Consider the following 24,142-nt stretch of genomic DNA (forward strand, 5'->3'; position numbering starts at 1 on the left):
TTTTCAAAACTTCAAGCGGTGAAATTTCTGAGAGATCGAATTCATTTTGAACGACAATATTCTGGGCGAAAGTACACGGTAGAACTAAGTTACATCTAAAATGATCCGAAATTGCTGTTGCAGCCGCTGAAGAGAAATGCCTGGCAAACAAATCTGCAACCGTATGTTGATCTTCAATTTCTTGATTGTTATATTTCAAAGCTATACATTCTGGATTTTTATTTTTAGTTTTTTTCCCAAGTTCATTATTTATGATAGTCCATACTTGTTTAGTTTTATTGTTGGAGTTATATATTTTTGCATTATAATAGTAGGTCTTTCCTTGTTTGATTTTTAATCTGTGATTTTTTAGTTTTGCCCTATAACTATGCATCATATCAGGGTTTACAGTGTTACTAGAAGAAATAAGCCAAAACATGTCTTTTAATGTTTTTCCTTCTCGTATGATATCATTTGTTATCAATGGCTTGGAAATTTTTTGTTTGAGTTTTATATTTTTGATAGGGCACGAGACATTGAAGCACCATGAAATCTGGTCCAGAAAATAAGAAAAACAAGTTGTCACATCCTGGTAGTATAATTCTATCCAGTCGACAGACATCAGATATGTTCGAAGCTCCATAATGTTTTCGGGATACAATTGACGCTTCGCTACACTTTTGACACACATGTCCTCATCCTCAATGGCAACCCTACATTCATAAAGTATACTCAAAAAAAAAATAACGTCTTCTAATTGGATGATATTGTTATCCAATATGTCCATCATTTATTTTATCAGTTCGGATTTCCACTGTCTAATCTACTATATAAAAATGTGTGTTTGTTGGTTGGTTGGTTGGTTGGTTGGTTGGTTGGTTGGTTGGTTGGTTGGTTGGAAAGTGATGAACTTCTACATCACTCAACCGATCGTGATGAAACTTGACATGTATAATTTTTCATAGAGAAGGTTTTTGGACTATCAATTTTTCTGTAACTCGCCACTAGACGGCACTGTAGAACAATTTTTTGAAAGCACTGTTCTATAACACTACGCACGCCTTGTTGATTATGATTCTGTCAAGACATTGGAACAGCAGCGATACAGCAACATACTACTAGTATAATATAAATTGATATGAAATCCCTGAAAAAAATTAAAAAGATTAACCGAAAATAACAATTTTATTAAACACAAAAACTGAAATTACAAAATAACAATAAAAGTGTTATTTTCGGTTAATCTTTTTGTTTTTTTTTCAGGGATTTCAAATCAATTTATATTATATTAGACAAAGGAAATTGATGGAAATACACCATGACACATTAAACACGTAACTACGCTTGAAGAAGCTATTGTATATCGAAACACGTGTCGCGGTTTTTGTAAAACCATTATAGTGAAAATCATACAAATAAACTGTATTGATTAGTTGTTTAGGAAATTTCTCATGAAACAGGCGAGCTACTTTCTGTTGTGTTCGTGTTTTTGTTTCTATAACCAATCATTTGTAAAACTGTTATTTTATGCATTTCCGTTGAACTGACCATTCGTCAGACTTGATGTTAACGAACTTTGAACTTAAATTAAAATATTGTACAACTGATGTTGTAACTTACAAAATAAGTTGACAAGGCATTTCAAACTAACGTTGCCACGGAAATTATTTACTTTTCCAAAAGATACCATCTGAAAATAACATTGCTATGGTTTTTTCTTACTTTCTCATTATCAATGCCTCGATATAAAATAAGTTTTGAGTTTTTTTGGGAAAGAAAGTTTTTGGCTTTCTACTACTCCATCTTCTTTGGAAGATTCTCTCATCCCTTTTTTTTGTATCAGATGGAGTAGTAGAAAGCCAAAAACTTTCTTTCCCAAAAAAATTAATCACTCCTAAAAATATAACCCCTTCAATTCAAGTATTGAGTATATTGCAATAAGTTTGGAGTGTATTTTATCTAATTTCAGTAACCACATGATTTTATCTCAAGTGTTGTAATGAACTTGAAAGCAATAACATTTTTGAATAGAGAATGAAGAGACCTTTCAAATGATATATCACAAGCCTATACTTCCCATTTAAAAAATTGGGAGCTGTACCTGTCATTCGACGGGGGTAACCATTTTTCCTTTGAAGTATGTCAAATCATAATTTGAATTTGACGTGTTTCGGGAATTGCTTGAAATATGTACCATAACCGAAATAATGAATTTGTTCCATTTGGCTTTTACACACTGTATGTAGCGGAGCCGTGTTGAAATTAATCGAGTCCCAGACACTTTGCTGTCCGAGTAGGATCTTTCCTGTACCGGCGAGAGGTAATTCGTCGAAACCGCGGTCTGCAGGTGATCTACTTGAATAATTTCAGCATGGTCCTGCTGCTGAATGAACGAGAAACCTCTGCGAGACTAGCCTCTGTGAGGTATCTTGCATGAAAGTCTGTCGGATGTAATTCAATATCCAGCGTGGTATCAGCCGGGAAAATAGTTGTTTTCCTACAGACGTATACCAGAGCCTACTGAAAGCCTACAGGCCTACAGCTACACCCAAAAAATAGAAGATGTACTGGTAGGTTCGCCAAAGTATGTCATTGTTCTATGAAACTCGTTATTGCTCATTGCAGTGGGATAGACCGTAGCAAACATCATCAGTAGTAGGCGCGTTATCTTCGAAACATAACTCCCATCCTTGCAGTCAACGCACATACCACTGATGATGTCTACCGCAGTAGCAGAGAAACGTTTGGAACTTCATGTTCCATGTTCTTAAATAGTAAGCTAATTGACAGTTCTCAAAAAAAGAGTAGAATCAGAAAATATAAACGTAAACTGATTTGTGGGACAACATTTTGTGTAATGGAAACTTTTCTTGTCGAACCTTTCCGAAACCCCAATTATTTTTCGTCAAGAACCAGAAGATGAGATATACAAAATATTTCATTATTTTTTTTATCTCGGGCTGTTTATTCCTTACTGTACAACATTCGAAAAATATTGCTTTGAATCATCCCCAGAAAAAAAACACGCCGGCCGCCACTGGTGTAGATCTATTGTGACTTGGCCTAGATAGCGCTCAACTCGACTTGCGCTTCGTGATTGTTCTGTATGCAGCGTTGCTTCGATAGACTTCAAGCGACTTCCCCATCGGCTTCGAGAGAATTCGATTACCATATATACATACTACCAAGACGCATATCGGGGAAGTCTAGTTGACAGTGTGGTGCGAAGTGATCTAATAAGGCGATAGGCATTCAAATATTAGTTAGAAGTTTTACTTGAAGTTATTGGTTGTATTGTCAGTGTAGCAGTGAAATAAAGCACAGTGTAGTCACTTATTGGCAAATCCACGGGGAAAACGTGAAGATACTGTTGAAATTCGAATGAATAATCACAAATGCACGTGCTTAACTTGAAACAAGTGAGATTTCAGTTGATTTCTCAAGTAAAAATTGAAATCGATTCTTACTTCTGAAATTTGCGGATTTTCAATCTAACGAATACCCAATTGTAACTCTGATGAATTTCCTAACATCTTCCCAGCTTTATATCAAAAGTATATATTAAAAATGGATGCACAAACTTGAGATATTAAAGGGCAAGAACAGGGTCAAGAGAAACTTCCAATTACGTATAATATCCACCGAACGTTATTACATTTTGAAGCTTGTGTTTTCAATAAATAATTGCACCTCCGGGTATACTTGTATTTTGTTATTATATAACGTCTTACGAAGTCTCATTAGAGCAATATTAAATTTACATGCAAACAAGAATGTTGCTCAAATATTCTGTTGGAATCGCTCTCTACTAACTACAGGAGTAATAACTTTGAGATTACTTTCCAATTTCCGATAAGATTGTTTTTTTGCCAATCATTAAATATGAAACTCATAATAACAGGGATACTAATAACGTGATGTGGAAAGATATACCAATTATAGGTAAGAAATGGCATGCCAAAGGAAGGGGAAGTTAGAAGAATTTGAATACTTACATTTTGTGAAAATACGGAGAAAGAAAAATATACTTTGTACTGAAAAAGTTCAACTCGGTTTAGAATCATGTTCCTAACAGAAATAGCCAAAAAACGTAATTACAAGTAATTATTACAAAAAGGCTGAAGCTAGCGATAGTCATTCCGCTTCATGAAGGTGGTGAAATGAATGATCCATCAAACTTCCGGCTTATATCGTTGCTTCTGACAATCTCAAAAATAATTGAAAACCTGGTTAAAAAGAGAATGCTTAACTTCTTATGTAATCATAGCATAGTATGCGAATCTCAATATGAATTCCAAAGCCAATCTTCCCGTTTCTGGAAGATGCATATATTGGTTTAAATATTAAAGAATCTATTGGAGCAGTATTCTGTGATTTCTCGAAAGCGTTCGACTGCGTGAACCATGAAACACTATTATTTAAACTTCAGTGATATGGCTTTAGAGGATCGTCATATAACTGGCTTTACAGTTATTTAACAGGCAGGAAGCAGTTAGTAAAACTCCAAGGAAATACATTGCATATTGAGAATAATTCATCAGGTGTACTTCAAGGTTCGGTTCTGTGTCCTATCCTTTTTCTGTTTTATCTGAATGATCTGGTAACCATTAACATCAAAGGAAAGTTCACACTTTTTGCGGATGACACCACGATCCTTTGGCGTGACACAAATGAAGATAATCTCAGAGATATCGTAACTCTTTATGTTTCAACACAAATAAAACAAACATAGTTTGCTTCAAACTCAATTTCGACGACTAACTTATACTCTACCCTCTCCCACAGAACTTCACACATACTCGAAAAGATTATCATCTGTCAAGAAGTCAAGTCAAGTGGATGTTACAACCTGAAAACAAAGCGAACGTAATATTGATGTAACAACTTTAGGTAGGAGTTAAGTGAAACTTAATATACCACATTGACATGAGTTTTTACGTATTAGCTACTACATATTCACATAAATTATTTATATTTATTTGATTTTAACACAATCAAGACCCAGGTATCTAGCAGAGGTGTATATGGTATAAATAAGGAAAACATTATATGTAGATTCAGTTTAACCTTCATCTTGAAGATGGTCACTTGGTGAAACACGTGACGATAGAATAGTTTAGGTACAAATAACTCTAAAAAAGAATCATTTCCTAAACGTATTGTTAGCGTCCAACAAGGCCTCTAAAACTATCGATTTCGAATTTCTCCACATCTCTCAGCTTCCGTACTCCAATTTCAAACAGCATCTCGGCAATTACTGTATTGCATGCAGTTCAGTTTTCTATGGAAAGACAAAAACTAGAATACAGAAATGTTTTTTATTTTCATCAGTCTACATGTTCAAACAAGAGCAACTGAACATAATCAGTTGTCAATTGCGTATACACGCAATGTTCATGGTACAGTTCACTTCACTATTTACGTCAAGATAAGTTCTTCTTCAAAGATCAATCTCAGCTCCAGTATTATCAATACCGCACTTTGTCAGTTTAGAGTTCAAATTGCTACTAATATTATCATTATTATTGTTGTTTCCCTTCTCCATCATTCGTCCAATAGTGCTTATCGAAATCACATCGGTATCAATATCGGGAAGCTGCCTTTTGTAGAGTCGTCTAGCAAGAGCTCCCAGCAAAATCATTTCAGATAACATCAAAGTGTTGTGTATTACTGGAACAAAAAATAATTAACGCCGATGAACAGTTCAACAAACATACAGTATTGCATCTAACTTGATACTCAACATACCGATCTTACAATACATATAAATTATCATAAATGAATGGCCCTATAGAAAAATAGAAGTACTCGTATAACTATCAATCATTAAGAATGAAACTTACGATTTGCGTAAACTTGTGGCGTTATTGGTGATCTACAGGGAAAAACCCCATTCGACACCAAAACACGGAATATCAGTCCTTGCAGTTTTGCAAAAACCAAAACCAGTTGCAGCACTAAAAACTTGCCAAAAAGCAAATATTCTTGGTCGAGATTGGCCTTCAGAAGCCGGATCAGCATTGACATGGACCATATCCCCAAAACTATCGACAGAAAGACGATTGGCTGAAGATACAAGTAGTTTACTTGATATAGGCTCTGAAAATGGAAAACATATTTTTCTAGTATCGTCTCTATGATTTGTTTGATGCAGTAGAAAGAAAATAAGTGATTAATCAACTTCAATGAAAACTCTTTACGAAGATGATAGCAAACATTTATTTCAGGTACAAACTGAGTTCATCGAAAACAACTAGTTCCAAGGATTTGATAGTTCGTACTGGAATCTCTAAACACCACCAGTACAAAAATTACGGTCTCTCTCCACGAACTTGGATCCGATACGTGGATGATGTATTTGCCATTTTTCATACGATTAGGAGTGTGGTAGAGGATTTTGTATTTTGTTTCAACAACATATTTGCAAGTATACAATTCACGTATGAAATTGAAAATAATGAAGAACTGCCACTCCTGAAGGTACTAGTTATCAAAAATGTCGATAACGGTCCAGAGTTTAATATACAAAAAGAATACGAGCACTTTTGAGTATATCCCTGACAGCTCTCATCATTGCCCACAACGAAAAATGGCGAGACTACAATTTCTTGAACATAGACAGCTCACATTTTCCTTGAGCAAAGAAAGATAAGGTTAAGAAGAAAGTTGATAGGGAGGTGGCTGAAAGCAACGGATATCCTTCAAACGTAGCGAATAAATAATTTAGAAAACAAGAATTTAGGGAGTGTCTTCGTAATGCCTCGACTTTTCGAAAAGGGGAAGATTCAAAATTCATAGTGCTTCCAAATACACCAACGGATTGGTTTGAACATTCACAACATTGAATATAAGAGTGTTTTTCAAAACTAGACATATACTGCAACAAGTGTTGGCAGTCCGAAAGACAAGACGTTATAAAATGAAAAGTCTGGAATTTACGAAATGAGCTGCGAAGATTGTGATAAGAAATATGTTGGTCAAACCAAACGGACTATAATAGCTCGCTACAAGGAACATGTTTCGCATGTTCGGTTTCATAGGCCGAATAAATGCAGTCTCGCTCAACATGTCATAGAGAACAATCACATAATAAGTGAGAAATATTCAAAATTGTTGGGACCAGTACATGGCCTTCAAAAACTTGGAAATCCAAAAGAGCGGAATGAGTTCCATGAATAGCGACAAAGGTCCTATTCCGAACAGCTCTTTTTTGATCTCATACGTAATAATTCTGGATGAAAAAACAGATAAATACTAAAGAAAAAGTGTAGGGGATAGTCACTAACATTGAGGAAATACATGACAAAACAGAGGTAGGTAAAACAGGTACCCAGTTTAGCATAGGAACTATAACAGGTACCTAGTAGTTAGATACTACTAACAGAAAGTAGTTGAGCCACTAGGATATAAAAACACTAACATAGTAGTGAAATTTAGTCATTACGATCTCCTGAGGACGCTTTTGTTCTGGTGTTGAGAAAGTGTTTTCAATAGATCCATTTCCAAGGAAATGAACATTGAGTTACAAGAAAATCACTATTTCTCATTCATTTCTTACACCAAACATTCATTATAAAATTGAAACAAATAACAGAAACACTGAGCAACGTAATATATGAAAAGTATCAAATACTTATATCTCCTAGAAAAGATTTCCTTTTTGATCTAAAATAAAGTATCGTCTCAATATTAATAAATGGTAATTCTTCATTTTTCCATCTGTTTCAGTCAAACTATAGTGGATGCTTGTGGTGCAATTGCTTATACAGGGTGGGCCTTCGAAAACTTGACATGGCGGTTTTGGGTACTAATCTTGCAAATCCGAAAAAACGCTCCGACAGGTAGATTTTTATTGGGAGGGGGACAGTGTTTTTCCCATTTACAGCGTTGTCACTTCAACCCCGGAGCAGAGGGGTGAACAAACCTTGGAATTTTAATAGGGAATAGGGGGCGAGTCGCACATCTTCTGAAAGATCTTGGAATTCTCTAAAAAATGGTTCAATTTTTTTTTTATTTGGACGTATTTAAAAGAGTTGTTTCAGATAATCAACTTTTTCAATATTGTTAATAGCAACACTGCTCTGCCACACACGCCACTGCTCAGTTGGAATGTATTTGGAACTCTTTTATTTGTTTCTCAGGCTACTTTTCTGTTAATTTTTTAGTTCTTCTCTGATAAGAGAACTATTACAATTGTATAATGGTAAAATATGCTGTTTCTATTTATTATTTTTATGTGAAAAGTGAAATCTACATTATTACTAGTAGAGAGTGCCGTAAAGTGTTGCTAAAAAAACAATGGTTTACTCAACTTCAGAGAGAGTCGCGACAGAGAGGGTCGCGACAGTCTGTTTTCGATTTAATTGCAAAATTTCGCGCAAATGGATCTGTAGCAAATAAAAAACGTCAAATCGAACCACCAGTAACAAATGAGGCGATAGAAGTGACAATTCTGGGCCATGTTGAGCTTGACCATACTTTGAGCACAATAAAGTTAGCATTTGTTTATGGGGTATCACGAACTAGCATACGACGTATTTCAATAACCCACAAAATGCATCCTTACAAAATTAAATTAACGCAAGAACTGAATAAAGATGATTTTGATCGACGCTTACAATTTTGCGAGTTGGTTAGTGAACGAGTGGTGGTAAATCCACCACTCAACATTTGCTTCAGTGATGAATGTTCTTTTTTTCTAAATGACACAGTTAATCGCCATAATTATCGCTATTGGGCTAATTCAAATCCTCACATTTTTCATGAAGTGCATACTCAACGTCCACAAAAATTAAATGTATGGGCTGGAATTTTTGGTGACCGTATTGTTGGCCCATTGTTTTTAGAAGACGAATGTATGTGTAGTTTCTAAAAGATACTATTAATCCCCTTCCCAATGATATTATTTAGAATAACCACAATTATCGGGAGAATCAGTTAATATTTCAACAAGATGGGGCTCCTCCGCACTTTGCTCTGCCTGTTCGGCAGTATTTAGATTAGACTTTTCCGGGGCTCTATCGAATGACCACCAAGATCACCAGATTTCTTTACTGTACTCCTCCTGCATCACTCGAAGATTTACGGCAACGAATCACAAATGAATGTCGCCAAATTACTCCAGAAACATTCCACAATGTTCGAGAACGTTTCCAGCAGAATCTCTATTATTGCATAGAAGCTGAAGGTACCCATTTTGAGCAAATGCTAACATGAGAATAAAGTAAGTAACTTCAAATCTAAATTCAATATGGTTTGTCCAATTAAAAAAAAAATGTACACCGTTGTTTAGAGAATTCCAAGATATTTCAAACGATGTACGACTCGCTCCCTATTCCCTGTTAAAATTCCAAGGGTTGTTCACCCCTCTGCTCCGGGGTTGAAGTGGGAAAAAAACTGTCCTCCTTCCAATGAAAATTGACCTGTCTGAGCGTTTTTTAGGATTTGCAAGATAAGTACCCAAAACCTCCATGTCAAGTTTTCGATGGCCCACCCTGTATACAGGTGTTTCAGTGTAGGCTGATCAAAAAATGCAAATAATCTGAAAAAAAAATCACGAATTCCTCCATAAAATCCTACCTCTCTTTCTGCCCACATAACAAGTAATATCAGGTAAACCAGTCCTTGTACCACAGGAAGCTGGAGCACCAACAACCTCAGTGATCTTAAAGTTGATCTGCAAAACCAATAAATATAATAACTTTTGAAACAACTACATTTATATGAACATTGAATCATACAAAAACACGCATCCCTATTCAGTTTGTATTCCAAACATCCGTTATGTAGTGGAATCAGATATCATTCACACAATTGCTACACAACACAGTACATGAAAGAGGGGAAAATTTCATTCACACGGAACACTGTCATCCTCAATAGCCACCTTTCAGATCCCTTGCTTTACCTCATTTCAAAAGACATACTTGGTTACTTTGCAATCCGGCAGGAAGAAACAACATGGCCAACAGCAACACGGTGGTGCTTGTAACCTCAGAGTGTTGGGTTTGACCTTCTCCACCAGGTTAGCCTCTCCTCCACAGTAAGCCACGAAGAGACAGAAGAGCTGGTACATGCCCGACATGAACATGCCTTGCGTAATGGCTTCTGCGAGGAGGTGAGCTCTTGGAACTAGGATGGCGAGGTAGGTCACCAAGGAGACAACCTGAAAAGGAAGTGATTTCCATTGTAGATTATATATATCAGGTCACTTTTCATGATTGATCTGCACTATTTAAATTCCAGATGAAGAAAGGTCCAAAGTGGATGATGTTTTTCTGAAAGAGACAGTGAGTGTTTGTTGCGGTAATGTTCTTGGGGTAATGGCACTGCTGAAATATTCAGCAAATCTAGGAACAATATCCTGAGGTTTATCGTCTGGTGTAAATCATCCCCTGGAAAAAATAATGCCGGCCGTCGCTGGTAGAAAAATTCCGTATTCAAGATGACCTACTCACTTGGTAATGAGAAAGCTTGGATGAAAGACCCCATTAATTTCAGATAATCCTTCCAAAGACGTTTATCTCCAATTTACTCAAACAGCTCCACGATGATCGCACTGGAGAGCATTCTGGAATGAGTAGAACTCTAGCGAGGGTGCGTGAGAGGGACTAATGGGTCAATTGCCGCCGCGACGTGAAGAAGTGGTGTAAGCGCTGTGACCTGTGCTCTCCACGAAAGGGTCCGAAAACAACGCAAAGAGGAAAGTTGGAGCAGTACCTAAGTGGGTGGCCTTTTAAAAGAATCGTAGTTGACTTTCTGGGATCACATCTGGTAACAAGTACTTCATGGTTGTGATGGATTATTTTCCAAAATGGCCTGAAGTAGTAGCCTTACCCAACCAAGAGCTTGGGTAAGCCCTGTTGCAAAGCGTCATTTCCAGACAAGAAGTACCCCAGGAGTCGAATGGGATTCATGAAAGAAAATGATACCACGTATCGAAACAACAACGGACCTGGAGAACGCCACACACCAGCTACAGCAGGCGATCATCCAAACGATGGAAAGAAGCGCACGGGAAGTCCCAGCCCCACGCTTCAACTTCCAAGAACAGCTCCCACCAGAAACGATGGAACTGGTCAGGATAAGAAGACGCCTGAAAAGACGGTATCAAAGGCCTCGCGCGCCTATGGACAAAAGGAGCATGCAGAGAGCCAACAGGATACTGAAAGAAGAATTGAAAGCTATCCGAGAAAGACAATGGACTACTCGTCTGGAAGAACTGAACACTGAAGACCAGTCTGCATGGAGAATGCAGAAAGTACTCAGGAATGGACCTCGACAGCTATGCCCGCCAATACACTGACCAGGAGAAGGCGGAAGCATTCGCGGACAACTTCGAAAGGCAGTGCAGAGAGAACGACCTCGTTCACGGACGAAGTAGATGAAATAGAGAGACAGGTGGAAAGAACGGTACGAAGATTAAAACGACACACGGATAACGCGCAACCCCTGGCCCCGACATCTCCCGGGCAAGTGAAAGACATTCTAAGACGTCTATCCACTCGGAAAGCACCAGGCCCTGACAACATAACAAACCGGGCATTGAAAGTACTACCGTCATAAATGTACTAACATCATAAATACTATACTCAGATTGCAGCACCAGTTCAAAGAGGCAACGGTTATCCACATCCCGAAGCCTAAGAAGAACCACCTGTTCCCAGATAATCACAGGCTAATAAGCTTACTACCTTCCATAGGCAAAGTGGCGGAACGTGTCATCTTGAAGAGACTCGAGGATCAAACTAGAGAGCTAGGAATCCTCCCGGATGAACAATTCGGTTTTAGATCAGAACACTCGACAGAGCTACAAGTCCTGAAGGTAGTAGAATTTGCGACCGAAGGCTTCAACCTCGGCAAAGGATACAACACCGGAGCAATCTTCTTAGACGTCTCCAAGGCGTTCGACAGAGTTTGGCACGACGGACTACTGGCCAAGATGAGCGATTATGGATACACAAAACCAATGGTAAGATCAATTCAGTTTTTTCTAGCTGACAGGCGATGCCGTTGCAGAGAAGGAGACGAACTATCAACAATTCGACTACTGATACTTGCAGCAACAGGCAAACAGATTAGAGGAGTGGGCCAACCTGTGGAAGATCAGTATAAATCCTGACAAGAGTCAGGCGATAATGTTCACCCGCAGGCACATGCAACTGGAAGGGAACGTCACCTTCAACGGACAAGAGATTCCATGGACCAACAAAGCGACATACTTGGGAGTCATCTTAGACAGGAGATTAACATTTCAGTCTCATGTAAGGCAGATAATTGCAATGGCTAGGCACGCCAGACAACGCCGGGCACCGATCATAGGACGCAGAAGCAACATGGGGTTGAACGTAAAGTTCTCATGCCCATAAATACGGTATGCCTGCATTGACTGGGGCCAGTGAGCACAGACATACAGGAAGGAGATACAGTCGTTTATGGACGCGAGCGTAAGGGCGGCTGTAAACGCACCGTACTACATCCCAAACAGATTCATATACAGAGACTTAAACCTGGACATGCAATATGTGGACGTGTATATGAGAGAACACGCAGAAAGCATGTTCGATAGAATCAGATCGCACAACAACCCAGCGCTACGCGATCTACACAATGCGTTGAACATGGATGATCTCAGATTCCAAGAAAGGGATAAACACCCGAGGCCGACAAAACAAAACCAACGACCACCTCCACGAGTCGCCATCAGACGACTCGGGCAAGTATAACACTAATCAGATAAACTCTCTTTCAGGTAGAACGTAGAACAACCCGACTGCGATTCAATTCCCCTCAGATTCACTGAGGAACCCTCGACGCTCATAACAATAGCCGCCGGTTAGTTTTTAGGGGCCCCCATGCAAAAATTCAGTTAGGAATAGTCACGACTAAACACTTATCCGATCGCAAAAGAATAGCACCTAAAGGCTGACTGTCGACCAAAAGAGGTTAGATGTCAATCTTGCTGAAGTGCCCATCAGTAAGTTGAGGACCGCTCGGAGAGCGGGGGTGGAAGGAGTGGGGTAGTAGCTTCTCCTCGCTAACTAGCTGGGGGGAAGCTTCTACTTCAGGGCACTCAACCCGGGAGGGGGCATGGGGGGGGAAGGAAATGATGGCTTTGTTGGGAATAAAGAAAATAAGAATTGCTCTTATCTTAACATGAAGCGACAGACTACACACCATACATGTTGTTATCTGGTCGAGAAGTGAAGCTTCCGATATACGTTATTTGTAGGTGCCCATCCGATTCATCTTAAGAGGAATCCCTTTCAGAGAATGATCTCAGGAAGTAACTGGACATTGTACACAAATATGCCGGATCCAAATTACAGCTTTCTAGCGACAGGAGAAAGATAAAATTTTATAAAAAGTCACTGCAGATGAGTTCCACCCTACCCGCCCCTACGTCGGAAAGGTTTGCGTCCCAAATTTTAGAGACCATGGCAAGGACTTCACTTGGTGACTAAAGAGATAAACGAGGTGGTGTACAGAATCTAAAGTTGGGCAACTGAAGTCCTTATATGGATCGTAATGTTCTATCGACCTAAGGGTCGATAGAACAAAGTATCCAGTACTCAGTACAAAGCCTACATTCCATCTAGCACAAGTGCAAACCAATCAGGGATGAACTTCACTTATACCCGTCTCTACTAACCCCTACAAGTATAAACATGTGAGAACGTCGAGCTCCCCAGTCAGTCGTTGCAAATATTTCGAGGTAACACCTTCGTCCTGGCGCCCATCGCATACACCACTGAAAATGTATGCCGCAGTAGTAGACGAAACGTTTGATACTACAAGTAACATTCGCTTACCGGCCCAGATTGTGTTCTGTTTCATGAAAAGACAAAGATTTCAGTTTTCCACGATGAGTATTTTCCACAAAGAAAAATTTTCTTTTCGTCAGTAACTTGTCATATTTAATAATATGGCCTACCAAAAAAAAAGTACTAAGACATTCTACAGATGATAATCTCAACGTTTCGGAGGTTGAAATATGCCCTTGTCAACAGAATTACAAAAAATCTAACGGAACTTGCAGTTTTCTCTGTGATTCGTTTTATTTATGCAGCGTCCTCGATAAATGTCAAAGGAATTTTGAAATTAGAAACTTGTCAATATTGTCTATGTCAATAAGTAGTACAACTATGATATTAAGTCTGTCTTATAGACGGATAGTCAAGTACGATCCATTTATAAGGAGCTGTTTTCTGACAATTTTGATCCTTTCAATTACCTATTCTTGACATAACCTCAATGTTCGTCCTCGCGAACATTGTGGTCAAGTCCCTAAAAAAGTCGATAAAATACCTATGATTTTCTCCACAAAAAATGACTATTTCAGTAATAGACCCTTGTTCTTGATAGTTTGAAATAGTCTTACCCCCTCATTAAAATGTTAACAAGCGGATTTGTACTCACAGGATAAACGCCGATGACAAATGCTGAATGAGTTTTCACTCTGGGAGAAGCATTTTTCATGATGTAGAATAACGTGTCCACAAACAATGCCAAGACCACAAGAACCGGCACAGTTCCTGCTGTTATGAGTGTGATGCCATAAACATCCGTCTCTGCAAAATAGAACGATTTTTCAGTATCACGAAGTTATATGATGCTCAAGGTTTCTATTCAAGAATAATTGAAGTTTCAAGTTGAATAATTCAGTGTGATAACACCTCCAAAATACAAATCAAGAAATTATAAAACAACAACAAAAATTAATTGGCGCTCCGGGGCGACTTCATTGATTCCAGTGGCACATTTGCTTTTTCAGCTGCAGGATAACCCGGAAAAACCTGCAGCACCACATCATCTGAAGATCTTGATCTAACAATGTCCTCTCTCTTATAAAACAAAATGTAGGGTGTCTCCAGAGGCTCCAATAAATTCAATGCATCGCCAGAACACTTCGTGACACGCCTATCGTCAAACTCAAAACAGTCCGTTTCTTCTTTGACCAAGGCGTAATAATGACCAAATTCAACGCCAGAACCACAGTGAACAATGACTGCATGAATATTATAATAGTGGTCTGCTAGGTTGAAATGTTCATCTATTTCGAACCTTCCAAAGAGTTTCTTGCTTCCGTTAGAGGTTGAGTCTTGTTTGAAAATCATCAGTGTCATTATTAGATTGACTGGAGCCTCAGCTATACTTGTTTCCTTATAACAGTCAGTTAGTTGGGCGCATGTTTGACAATACAGTCGATCATCACCTGTTAAAAATTCCATTTTCAGATGATTTAACAATAAGCTTTGCATGGACTGGTTATTAGTCGTATTATGAAAAGCTATATGAAGTTCCAGAAATTCACATAAGTTTTCAGTACTTCTTGAACATTTACCACAAAGTAAACAAGTGAGGATTTTTCCAGCAAAAGATTTACAAACACAAGACGAGATGGGTTGTACGGAATCATTCAGTCCAGAGCGGTCAGGAGTATTGATTTTGCTATTTTTTTGCTCCCGAAGAGTATTCAACAAGAACCCCAAAAATTCGAAACAATCCTCTTGTTGTCCTAACGAGTATCTAGTGGACTTCAAAGACCCCAGGAAATCGGTTGGAGGTAAAGATGATACCTTCTTACGAAACTGCAGCTGCATGAACAGTTGTTTGAGTTTGATGAATAAGTAGGAAACATTCCCGTTCTCGTTCATCATTAAAACTTCGTTCTTGAAATTCTTCGTCATGAACAACACTTGTTTAATTCTATTCATGTAGCAAGTGTTTCCTAAATTATCCAATCCAATTTTCTTCTCTAGATTTTCAGGACAACTATCTACTGATTCGTAAGGAAGAACATGTTCCACAGAATCTCCATAAGAACCATTTCTCAAGCTGCGATCGATCCTTCCAAGTGAAGAAGGGTTTCGTAGAGGGATCGATTCGGCTCTTGCTTCAAGAAGCTCTTCCACTGAAAGGGTACCAGTTCTACGAGGACTGCAACTCATTTTTTGGGGGTAAGAATGACCTGAGTCCACTGACCGCACTGAAAAAGAAGAAGGTGGATCAATCACTTGTGAATTAACCTTGATAGGAGACTGATGAATATCCACATATCTCGGCTTGTTTCGAAGAGGTTTCAGTTCCGTATTGAAATTAGGGCAATGCATAATCTCATCAAAATTATGTGAAGAAGGAATAGTTCCAAGTACTGAAACAGCATTGCTACGTTGAATAGCAATACTAATTCTTTCTATCAAAAAAGAGGTAGAACGGTGATCTTTCGTTGCTTGGCCTATTCTCCTTCCGAGTTCATGAACGAATAACAGAGACTCCGGGCCATAAACACCAAAAGTTTCAACCGCTACTGGATGAAACAGATAGTTGTTTCCAAGATTTTGGTATTTTTTCCTTTTCAATTTCTCGCCAGACAATGCTGCAGTTCCAGCAGACTTGGAACTTTCGGCTAGATGGGAAGCCGCGACCGTGTCAACGCAAGTGAAGTCCCATACCACAGGTTTACCGTATTTCCATGGTATGAGAGACATACCATCTGGTCGTTTACCATCATCTCGACTGGTACCTGAGGGTTCCAGAATTGCAGGAACATCCGTTGACAACATAGCTCGTTTCAATATGTCGTTCACTTGGTGATGTCGAGATGTACGCCCTGCACTTCTCCTGCAACTCAAACCATGTGTACCTTTCTCATCAACTATACTACCGCAAAAGTATGAGAAACACAAATAGATGAACCCATCCTACTGCTATTCTGAAAGATTCATCGTCTAATAGTGTTCCAAGTGATGCAACAGGTAAAGCATTCAGCCAAGAACCCGATTCCTTGATCATTGCTGCTTTCAGACGAGCCTTATCGTATACGTGACTTGGAATATCTCAACTTTTTATTTTCATTTTCTTTTTTCATTTCTTTATTTTTATTAATTTTTGTTCAATTGTTCTATTTTACTTGTATTTTATCTCGCTATTATTTCATTTCAGTCTTTTTTTGCTTAATATAATTGTTATGTTCATCTATTCATTTTTAATTCTTCCTTTTTAGTTGTTTCAGGGATTTCAAATCATTTTATATAGTAGACAATGTCCGAATTAGTGAAATCGTATCGTAGTGACCTGTCCACCTTCCTGGAAAGGACAGTATAGACGAACCCTAGGAGGACAACTCCTCGGGAGGTCACATGTGGCGTAAGTGTGACCCACATGAAACCGTTTAACGTAAAACTCTTCTGTACTTATTTTATTTTAGTTTCATACATGTTGACACACGTCTTGTCGTTTTTTCGTCATATGCTTCCGGTGATAAATTTAAAAATAACCACTGTGTTTGCAAAACGGCAATTGTCGTATGATGTTTATATATTATCACACGCATTATGCAAGTAATAGCTATTACGGCTGAACATGGTTATTTCCTAACTTTCACTCGATTTTCTCTTAGGCTGTACTGCATGCGTTGCAACGATTAATGATATACAAACCCACATTACATTGCTGACATCATAGAGCCCGTTATTATAAATATTTTTTTCGTCACGGGCCGGTTCTCTATGGTATATTCGATCAAGACTTAATTTGTTATTCAATAATGCAATATGTGTTGAAAAATAATAACTAAAATCACACTACGAATTGAACTAAACTTATTGAAACTGTCAATTAATCGACAAAGCGATTTTTTTCTTCCCTCAAAAAAATTTCTCAATTTTCTTGATAAGGACACAAGTAGATCAAGTTAGTAAAGATCAAATTACACTTATTCAATTATAAGAACAAGTTAAAACTAATTCCATTACCTTTCGATATATACTCTTCATAATCATTTTATGATCAATAATACTGATTGGACAACATTTTTCAAATGACCATTTTCATATTCTTTCACATTCATTTGTGATGTATATTCATGGATTTTTCATCCTGTCAGTGAACAAGGCGAGTCCATAATATATTTTTACTATATAATGAAAGTATATACTTTATAATGAAAATAGTGATTCAGAAAGATGGTATTATTCATCAACAATGTCCATATCATCTATTATAGGCAAAAAAACAAAAAAACATTTTCCTGAATATTACTTCATAAAGAACGAAACGTTGACAACAAAATATTACTGGTTTCAGTTTCCTCCATCAGCTCATCAAATCCAGTAAAACAACATCCAATAGTCTATCCAAATAACTGTTGCTCACGATTATCGAATTTCCCAGATTTTGTAATAGCAAAAAGTTCTCAGTTACTTGCAAATCTTTAATATCGTTCACAAACTATAATTATTGTATACCAAAGTTTCAGACAAATTATAGTATTTCTTACAACAAATATTCGAGATATTTCTCAAAATTGGTTCAATTTTTCATGTATGAACCGACTGAAGTAAATCAAACTCTAGATGTCAAGTAAAGTAAACCGTTAACAATTCGGTTGAGCCATTTTTGAGTTTGAAGTGCACAAACACGCAGGAAAACAGATAACAATACATTGTTTTGGATTCTATCTCATTAATAAAAGACCCCAATAATAGTTTTTTCAAAAATCCTTCATTTACAGAAAGCCATTAGTTTCATTTTTATTATATGTATTTGTATCAATCCATAGTGAAAAATATTTATAAAAAACAATTTAGAAAGAACAGATTATGTTATATTTCACATTAATAATGTTATGTTGATTAGTTAGGTTAGGTTAGGTTAGGCTAGGTTAGGTTAGGTTAGGTTAGGCTAGGCTAGGCTAGGTTAGGTTAGGTTAGGTTAGGTTATGTTAGGTCAGGTTAAGTTAGGTTAGGTTAGGTTGAATTGGCTGGATATTCGGTCAATTCGGTCTTAGAGCTGTTTCTGGTTTGAAAACAAAAATTGTTCCATTATCTCACAAATTATAAGTTGCCTCAATTTAAAATTCACTAGTTCCGTTCAATTTGATGACGAGTTTTGGAAAAATCCTCAAACAATTTGAACTGGTATTAAAAAATATTCGATGACGATAGGTATATCACAATATTGTGACATGATGCATAAATATATTTCAGAAAATCCTAGTGGAACATTTTTGGTCATTCATTTTCATATTCTAAAGAAGAAAGTTGATTTGTATAAAAGCAGCAAACAGGATCTTCCTTTGAAAATTAAATGTTCAATCAGGAGGCAATATCGAAATGATTTTTTTCTGCCATGAATACAAATCAATTATTCTTCCATTACACATTTCAAACGTATAGTAATTCATAAAAAACTGATTATTTATGTTAATACTCACACCTTCTTTTACAAAAAACAAACTCGGTTAGGACACAGATTTTCAAGAACATGTTCGATTCTTTTGACAAAAAATCAAACTCCCAAACTGAATTCATCACTCATCTTACACCTTGTATTGAATATTAATTTTAAGAAGCCGACTCTTGCATACGTTAACAAAAAATATTTTATAAACTACAATAAATACCTGACAAATATTGTTGAGTAGTAGGAATATAATAAGGGGGGCATTCTGTAGCATTCACTCCACTAATGGGGCCCATTTTCTTCTCAGTTTCAAGAACGTCACCGAAAATCACTACGAAACCATAACTATAGGGTTTTCTTCATAGTTTCAACACTGTCGACCACTGGTCTCTCTCTTCTTCGGCGAATGAAAGTTACTAACGCTGTTCCAAACCTAACGCATAGTGGAAAATAGTAGGGCGATGAAATGCATTGGGTTTTTCTTTTATCATTTTGTCTATTTGAATAACCAAATCAAAATGAAAATCGTGGTGAAGTAGCCACTCTTCTTATATTGTATTCCAATCAAATTTATTGACCCCCGAAAAATACAAAATGACTTCAACAGACTTGTTTCAATGGGGAATGTTCCTCAATTTGGGTTATTACAGCAAATACAAGTTTGAACGAAGTAAATTGAGTTCAATTCATGAGTTTTTCAAATTCACTTCGGAAAGTATTCAAATTGATGTTTCAAATGTTGGGTTTTAACTTTAAAAGGGATTTGTTTCTAATTCACATATTGGCAACAGCGGCTATATCAAGTTGAAATAACTTATACGTACCTAGATATTCAACTTTAAAAAAGGAAAGTTACCTTTATAAATCAACAATTAAGGCAAGATATAAATTATAGTTCAATACCACCTCCACAAGCCACATAAACAACAGTTTGTTTTGTTATTTATTTATATAAAGAAAGATAGGTTAGGTGCACAAAATGTCATATGTCACAGAATATCTCGGAACTCGGAACATAAGTAAACAGAACAGCACGCCTCTGAAATATGTCATCTTTGTTTGTCTCATACAGGTAACAGATTCATTGTCCTTTATTAGCAATAACCGATGTTGCCAAATGGTGAAATAGGAACGAATCCCTTCAAATGTTGAATGCATTATTTCATTCCTCTTTTTTAAGTATTCAAATAATTTTTTAAAGAAAAAGGTTGAAATGATAAGTTTTAAATGCGTTGTTTTAGAGCTCTTTCATGAAAACTACTTGATTTTCGTCGGTAGGAACATTCCCCATTACGGATAGAAGAGATATAATATTCTAGGAAGTATTAGGTTGTTTCAAAAGTTTTGTCCCTTTTAATTTCATGTGTTTCTGTAGCTTCATATCTAAATAAATATTAATTCTACTCAATATCATGTGTATATTTATTCTATGTCGTGGTATATATCGATCAATATCTGAATATCTATGGATGTAGAGGGATAACACTACGGTGGTTTGAGTTGTATCTCAATGGTCGCAGTCAGATTGTGAAAACGATTAAATGTTCAAGCAGTATTGAAATAAATACTGGTGTACCACAGGGATCGGTTCTCGGTCCCATATTGTTCCTGTTGTATATTAACGATTTGATGAACATAAGTATATCTGGAACATTCACTCTTTTCGCTGACGACACCACTATATTGTGGCATAGTAAAGGTATAGATATACTCAATGAGACAATAGCTCATGATATACAAAAAATCAAGTTTGGTGTGATTCCAATCTACTCTCCCTTAACATTTCGAAAACAAATATTATTACTTTCAAATGTTCACGTCAGAATTTATCTGTAGCGAGCGGTATCATTGAGAACAGAGAGTGTACTAAATGTCTGGGACTGTATATAGACGGTGGACTGAAATTTGACGCTCACATCAAAAAATTGAAAAGTAAAATTTCCACCGGCTGTTATGCTGTGAGAGTAATTGCTAGAGAACTTGGAGTTTATACTGCAAAAATCAGCGTATCACGCTTTGGTAGAGTCTCACTTAAGGTACGGTATACCTCTTTCGGGTATTTGTAGCCCTAATTTACTGGAATCTTTATTTGTATTACAAAAGATAGCTATACGTTACTTGTGACTCATGCAGGCAACTGTTTATAGATAAAAAAAATTTGACGGTTCTAGCTCTTTTTATTCTGGAGACAGACAGAAGAATATAGTACTTATTACCAGCATTATAAATGCAATTCATTCATTGGTAGGTATATATCTTGTGGAATTTTAGAATGAATATACTGAAATATTAAACTTGTGTTGTATTTTATGTAGAAACGATACATGGAACCGTAAAAACTTCTGAAAAAACCTATTAGTATCATATAAACCATAATAATCGAATGGAACTGATAATAAAATCAGTATTTTGTCAAGTCAAACAAATATTCACTTTCGAATCAATAAAACAGTAGATTTGCTTGAAATGATAGGTTAATTTTGTCATATCCAGATGAAAAAGTAAAATAAAATTTATTTGAACTAATAACTATTTTCTTTGTGGTTCAGTGTAAGATATGATGAAGCCCCTCAAAATTTTTCAATTATCAAAACCTTTCGCTTACCTAATTGTTCAGGTGTGCCTCACTCACTAAATCATCAACACTTTTACAATGAAAACGTTATCATACTAATTGAACCATGAAAATTGTTGATTTTGTTAACGGCATATGGTGAAACATATATTTACCCAGGCATATATTGTTATAATTCCGACAATTATTATTTTCATTTTCGTTCAAACAAAGTGAATCCCAATCCATATATAATTAGAGCAAAAAAACCTTGTTAATGTCGACTATCTCTTAAATAATATGATTTCTTGGAGCAGAAGCAGATACTCAATATGTACCTAAATGGGAATATAATTTTTATTTAGTTGAAAAAAAATTGTCAACATGCATATCATTTGTCAAATACCCAGGCTTTTCAAATGTGTAATCAAATAATTCAATGAAAATCAAATATTTCTTTCATCGACACAATTATAGGTAATCACTGGAAAAATAATAAATTTTAGTTAATCAGAAAATCAAATATCTATAGAGAATTATTACACAGTATAAGAAAACGTCAACTACACTAGAAATAAAAATGCACAAAGTAAAAGTTGTAACGTGTAAAAAAGCATCAGTCGTCTGGCAAGTATCAATATTTTGGGATACGCATTTTATTATATTCATCGACTCTTTTGAAAAGGGAAACCATCAACAGGGACTATAACTTGGTGTTTTTAGAGAGTTTGAAACACTAAATCGCGAAAAAAAAAAGATGTTGCATCAAGACTATGTACCGTGTCAGAAACTTATGAAAACGATGACAAAATTGCATAAATTGAGCTTCGAATTGCTTAAGCATCCACCGTTTTCTCCAGATCTGGTCCCCAGCGACTTTTTCCTATTCTCAGACCTTAAGAGAATGCTCGCTGAGAAGAAATTCAGCTCCAATGAAGAGATAATCCTCGAAACTGAGGCTAATTTTGATGCTTTTCAGCTTAACTGCATTCCCATGATGCAGTTTTCTTCAACTCCTGAAGACGGCAACCTGGTTGGTGAATCGCGCATTGGTGATTAGTAAAAGTGCTTATTTTGAATTGATTATAGCCAGAATTTCCAGTCTTACCTTTTAAAAGTTTTGCATATTTTGTGATGAAGTTTAAATCGAATAGAGTTATATTCCCTTTCTTAAACTTTTATATTATCTCAGTTCGATTTCAATTAATCATCTACAGTCAACTACATCATTTGTTTGATTAAAAAATTAATATGATTATATTAATGTTAGTCCAATAGTCACCGAGCAAGGAGAATTTACATTTCGAACAGAACAGAAACCTTATCAACATTGCGAAATACTAACAATTCAATTATCTTGATATTGCCCAAGAAATGGTTTACAATTATTAACAATTGATGTTTATTGTTGTCTGCTGTAATGTCGACACATTTTCAGATTTTCCCGCTCCCTAATTTTATTAAAAAGAAAAAGCCAGAATATTGGTATTATAATGGGTATCCTACAACTCCGCACTTAGGATTTTATCTCAAAACATTTTGAAACAAGATATTGTTATTATCGCAACAGAAGCTTGAAGATGCCCTTTTTTGCTATAAGCATTTATAGACTCTTCAAAATCCTTGTTGGTTACTAGAGACATGTAAACTTGAGATTAAAAAAATTCAAGGACGATCAAGTCTAACACACGAGTTAATAATTTTTCTATACTATGTTTCCTAAAAGTAAAAAGTAATAAATGCTCATTATAAATGCAAAACGCTAACAGATTGTTCAAAGTTGTGTGATTTCGTAATGATTGGCCACAGCGGGTACAGGCAGGTTTATAATACTTTACCAAATCCATTCTATTATTGTGTTTTCCATCTGCAGTGGCCTGCGTTTGGGTTTTCGATCAAAAATAGTTGTCAAAACTAGTAACTCATTAACCTCAATTATTACGGAAGATACGGGGATGTTTCCATGAGAAACACTGTATAGAAAGATTCAGATTTCAGATTATAACATCGAATTTTTGAAAGTTTATAAAAAAAATTGTTTGCTGTCATGATGTATATCGCACAGGTCGTAAATTTGTCCTAGGATTCCTTTGTAGAAAGTAGTAATATGCCTGGATTGTGATCTAGGTACAAGAAACTGAATTTGTCTCAACAAATCACTACAATCAATTTCGTTATTCAAGCATTCAACTTAAAAAATACTCGCGGTGCATTTTCTTCTATCTGCTAGGGTTTCTAAGTTGAATGTGTTTAATCAAATATTCTGGTCTGTGTCCCTAGCTCAGTGTTTCTCAAAGTGTGCGCCGCGGCGCCCTGGGGCGCCGTGGAACCTTCACTGGGGCGCCGTGGGCCACGGGTGAGTCTCAAGGTAAAACGTTTTACAACAAAGATAACTGAGAGTAAAGGTAATACGTCGGTACCTGT

General features: G+C 36.6%; 1 protein-coding gene across 2 annotated transcripts; it reads right to left on the minus strand.

Moving 5' to 3' along the window:
- Nucleotides 1-5,283: 5,283 nt before the first annotated feature.
- On the minus strand, nucleotides 5,284-21,912 carry LOC111510982 (organic solute transporter alpha-like protein). Of its 2 annotated transcripts, XM_023166963.2 has the most exons (7): nucleotides 21,770-21,912; nucleotides 19,385-19,597; nucleotides 14,398-14,549; nucleotides 9,906-10,144; nucleotides 9,559-9,655; nucleotides 5,823-6,078; nucleotides 5,284-5,649 (listed from the first exon to the last, which is right to left on the minus strand). In XM_023166963.2, exons 2-7 carry the CDS (start codon nucleotides 19,458-19,460, stop codon nucleotides 5,420-5,422), a joined length of 1,050 nt encoding a protein of 349 aa, XP_023022731.2. In that variant the 5' UTR covers nucleotides 19,461-19,597; nucleotides 21,770-21,912; the 3' UTR covers nucleotides 5,284-5,419. The 2 variants fall into 2 exon arrangements, with proteins under 2 accessions (XP_023022731.2, XP_074037713.1); XM_074181612.1 differs by lacking the exon at nucleotides 14,398-14,549.
- Nucleotides 21,913-24,142: the final 2,230 nt, after the last annotated feature.

This window comes from Leptinotarsa decemlineata, unplaced genomic scaffold (genome assembly GCF_025532065.1).
Source record: "Leptinotarsa decemlineata unplaced genomic scaffold, Ldec_3_MD MMD2_tig00026314_RagTag_RagTag, whole genome shotgun sequence".
NCBI lineage: Eukaryota > Metazoa > Arthropoda > Insecta > Coleoptera > Chrysomelidae > Leptinotarsa > Leptinotarsa decemlineata.

What these genes read in the sequence shown, in the direction of transcription:
- LOC111510982 (XM_023166963.2), bottom strand. Translation starts at nt 19,460, where the DNA reads ATGGGCCCCATTAGTGGAGTGAATGCTACAGAATGCCCCCCTTATTAT. An exon ending in TACTCAACAATATTTGTCAG is followed by an intron (nt 14,550 to 19,384) that starts GTATTTATTGTA and finishes TCTATTTTGCAG; the next exon opens with AGACGGATGTTTATGGCATC. An exon ending in GCCACAAGTTTACGCAAATC is followed by an intron (nt 5,650 to 5,822) that starts GTAAGTTTCATT and finishes TTTTTGTTCCAG; the next exon opens with TAATACACAACACTTTGATG.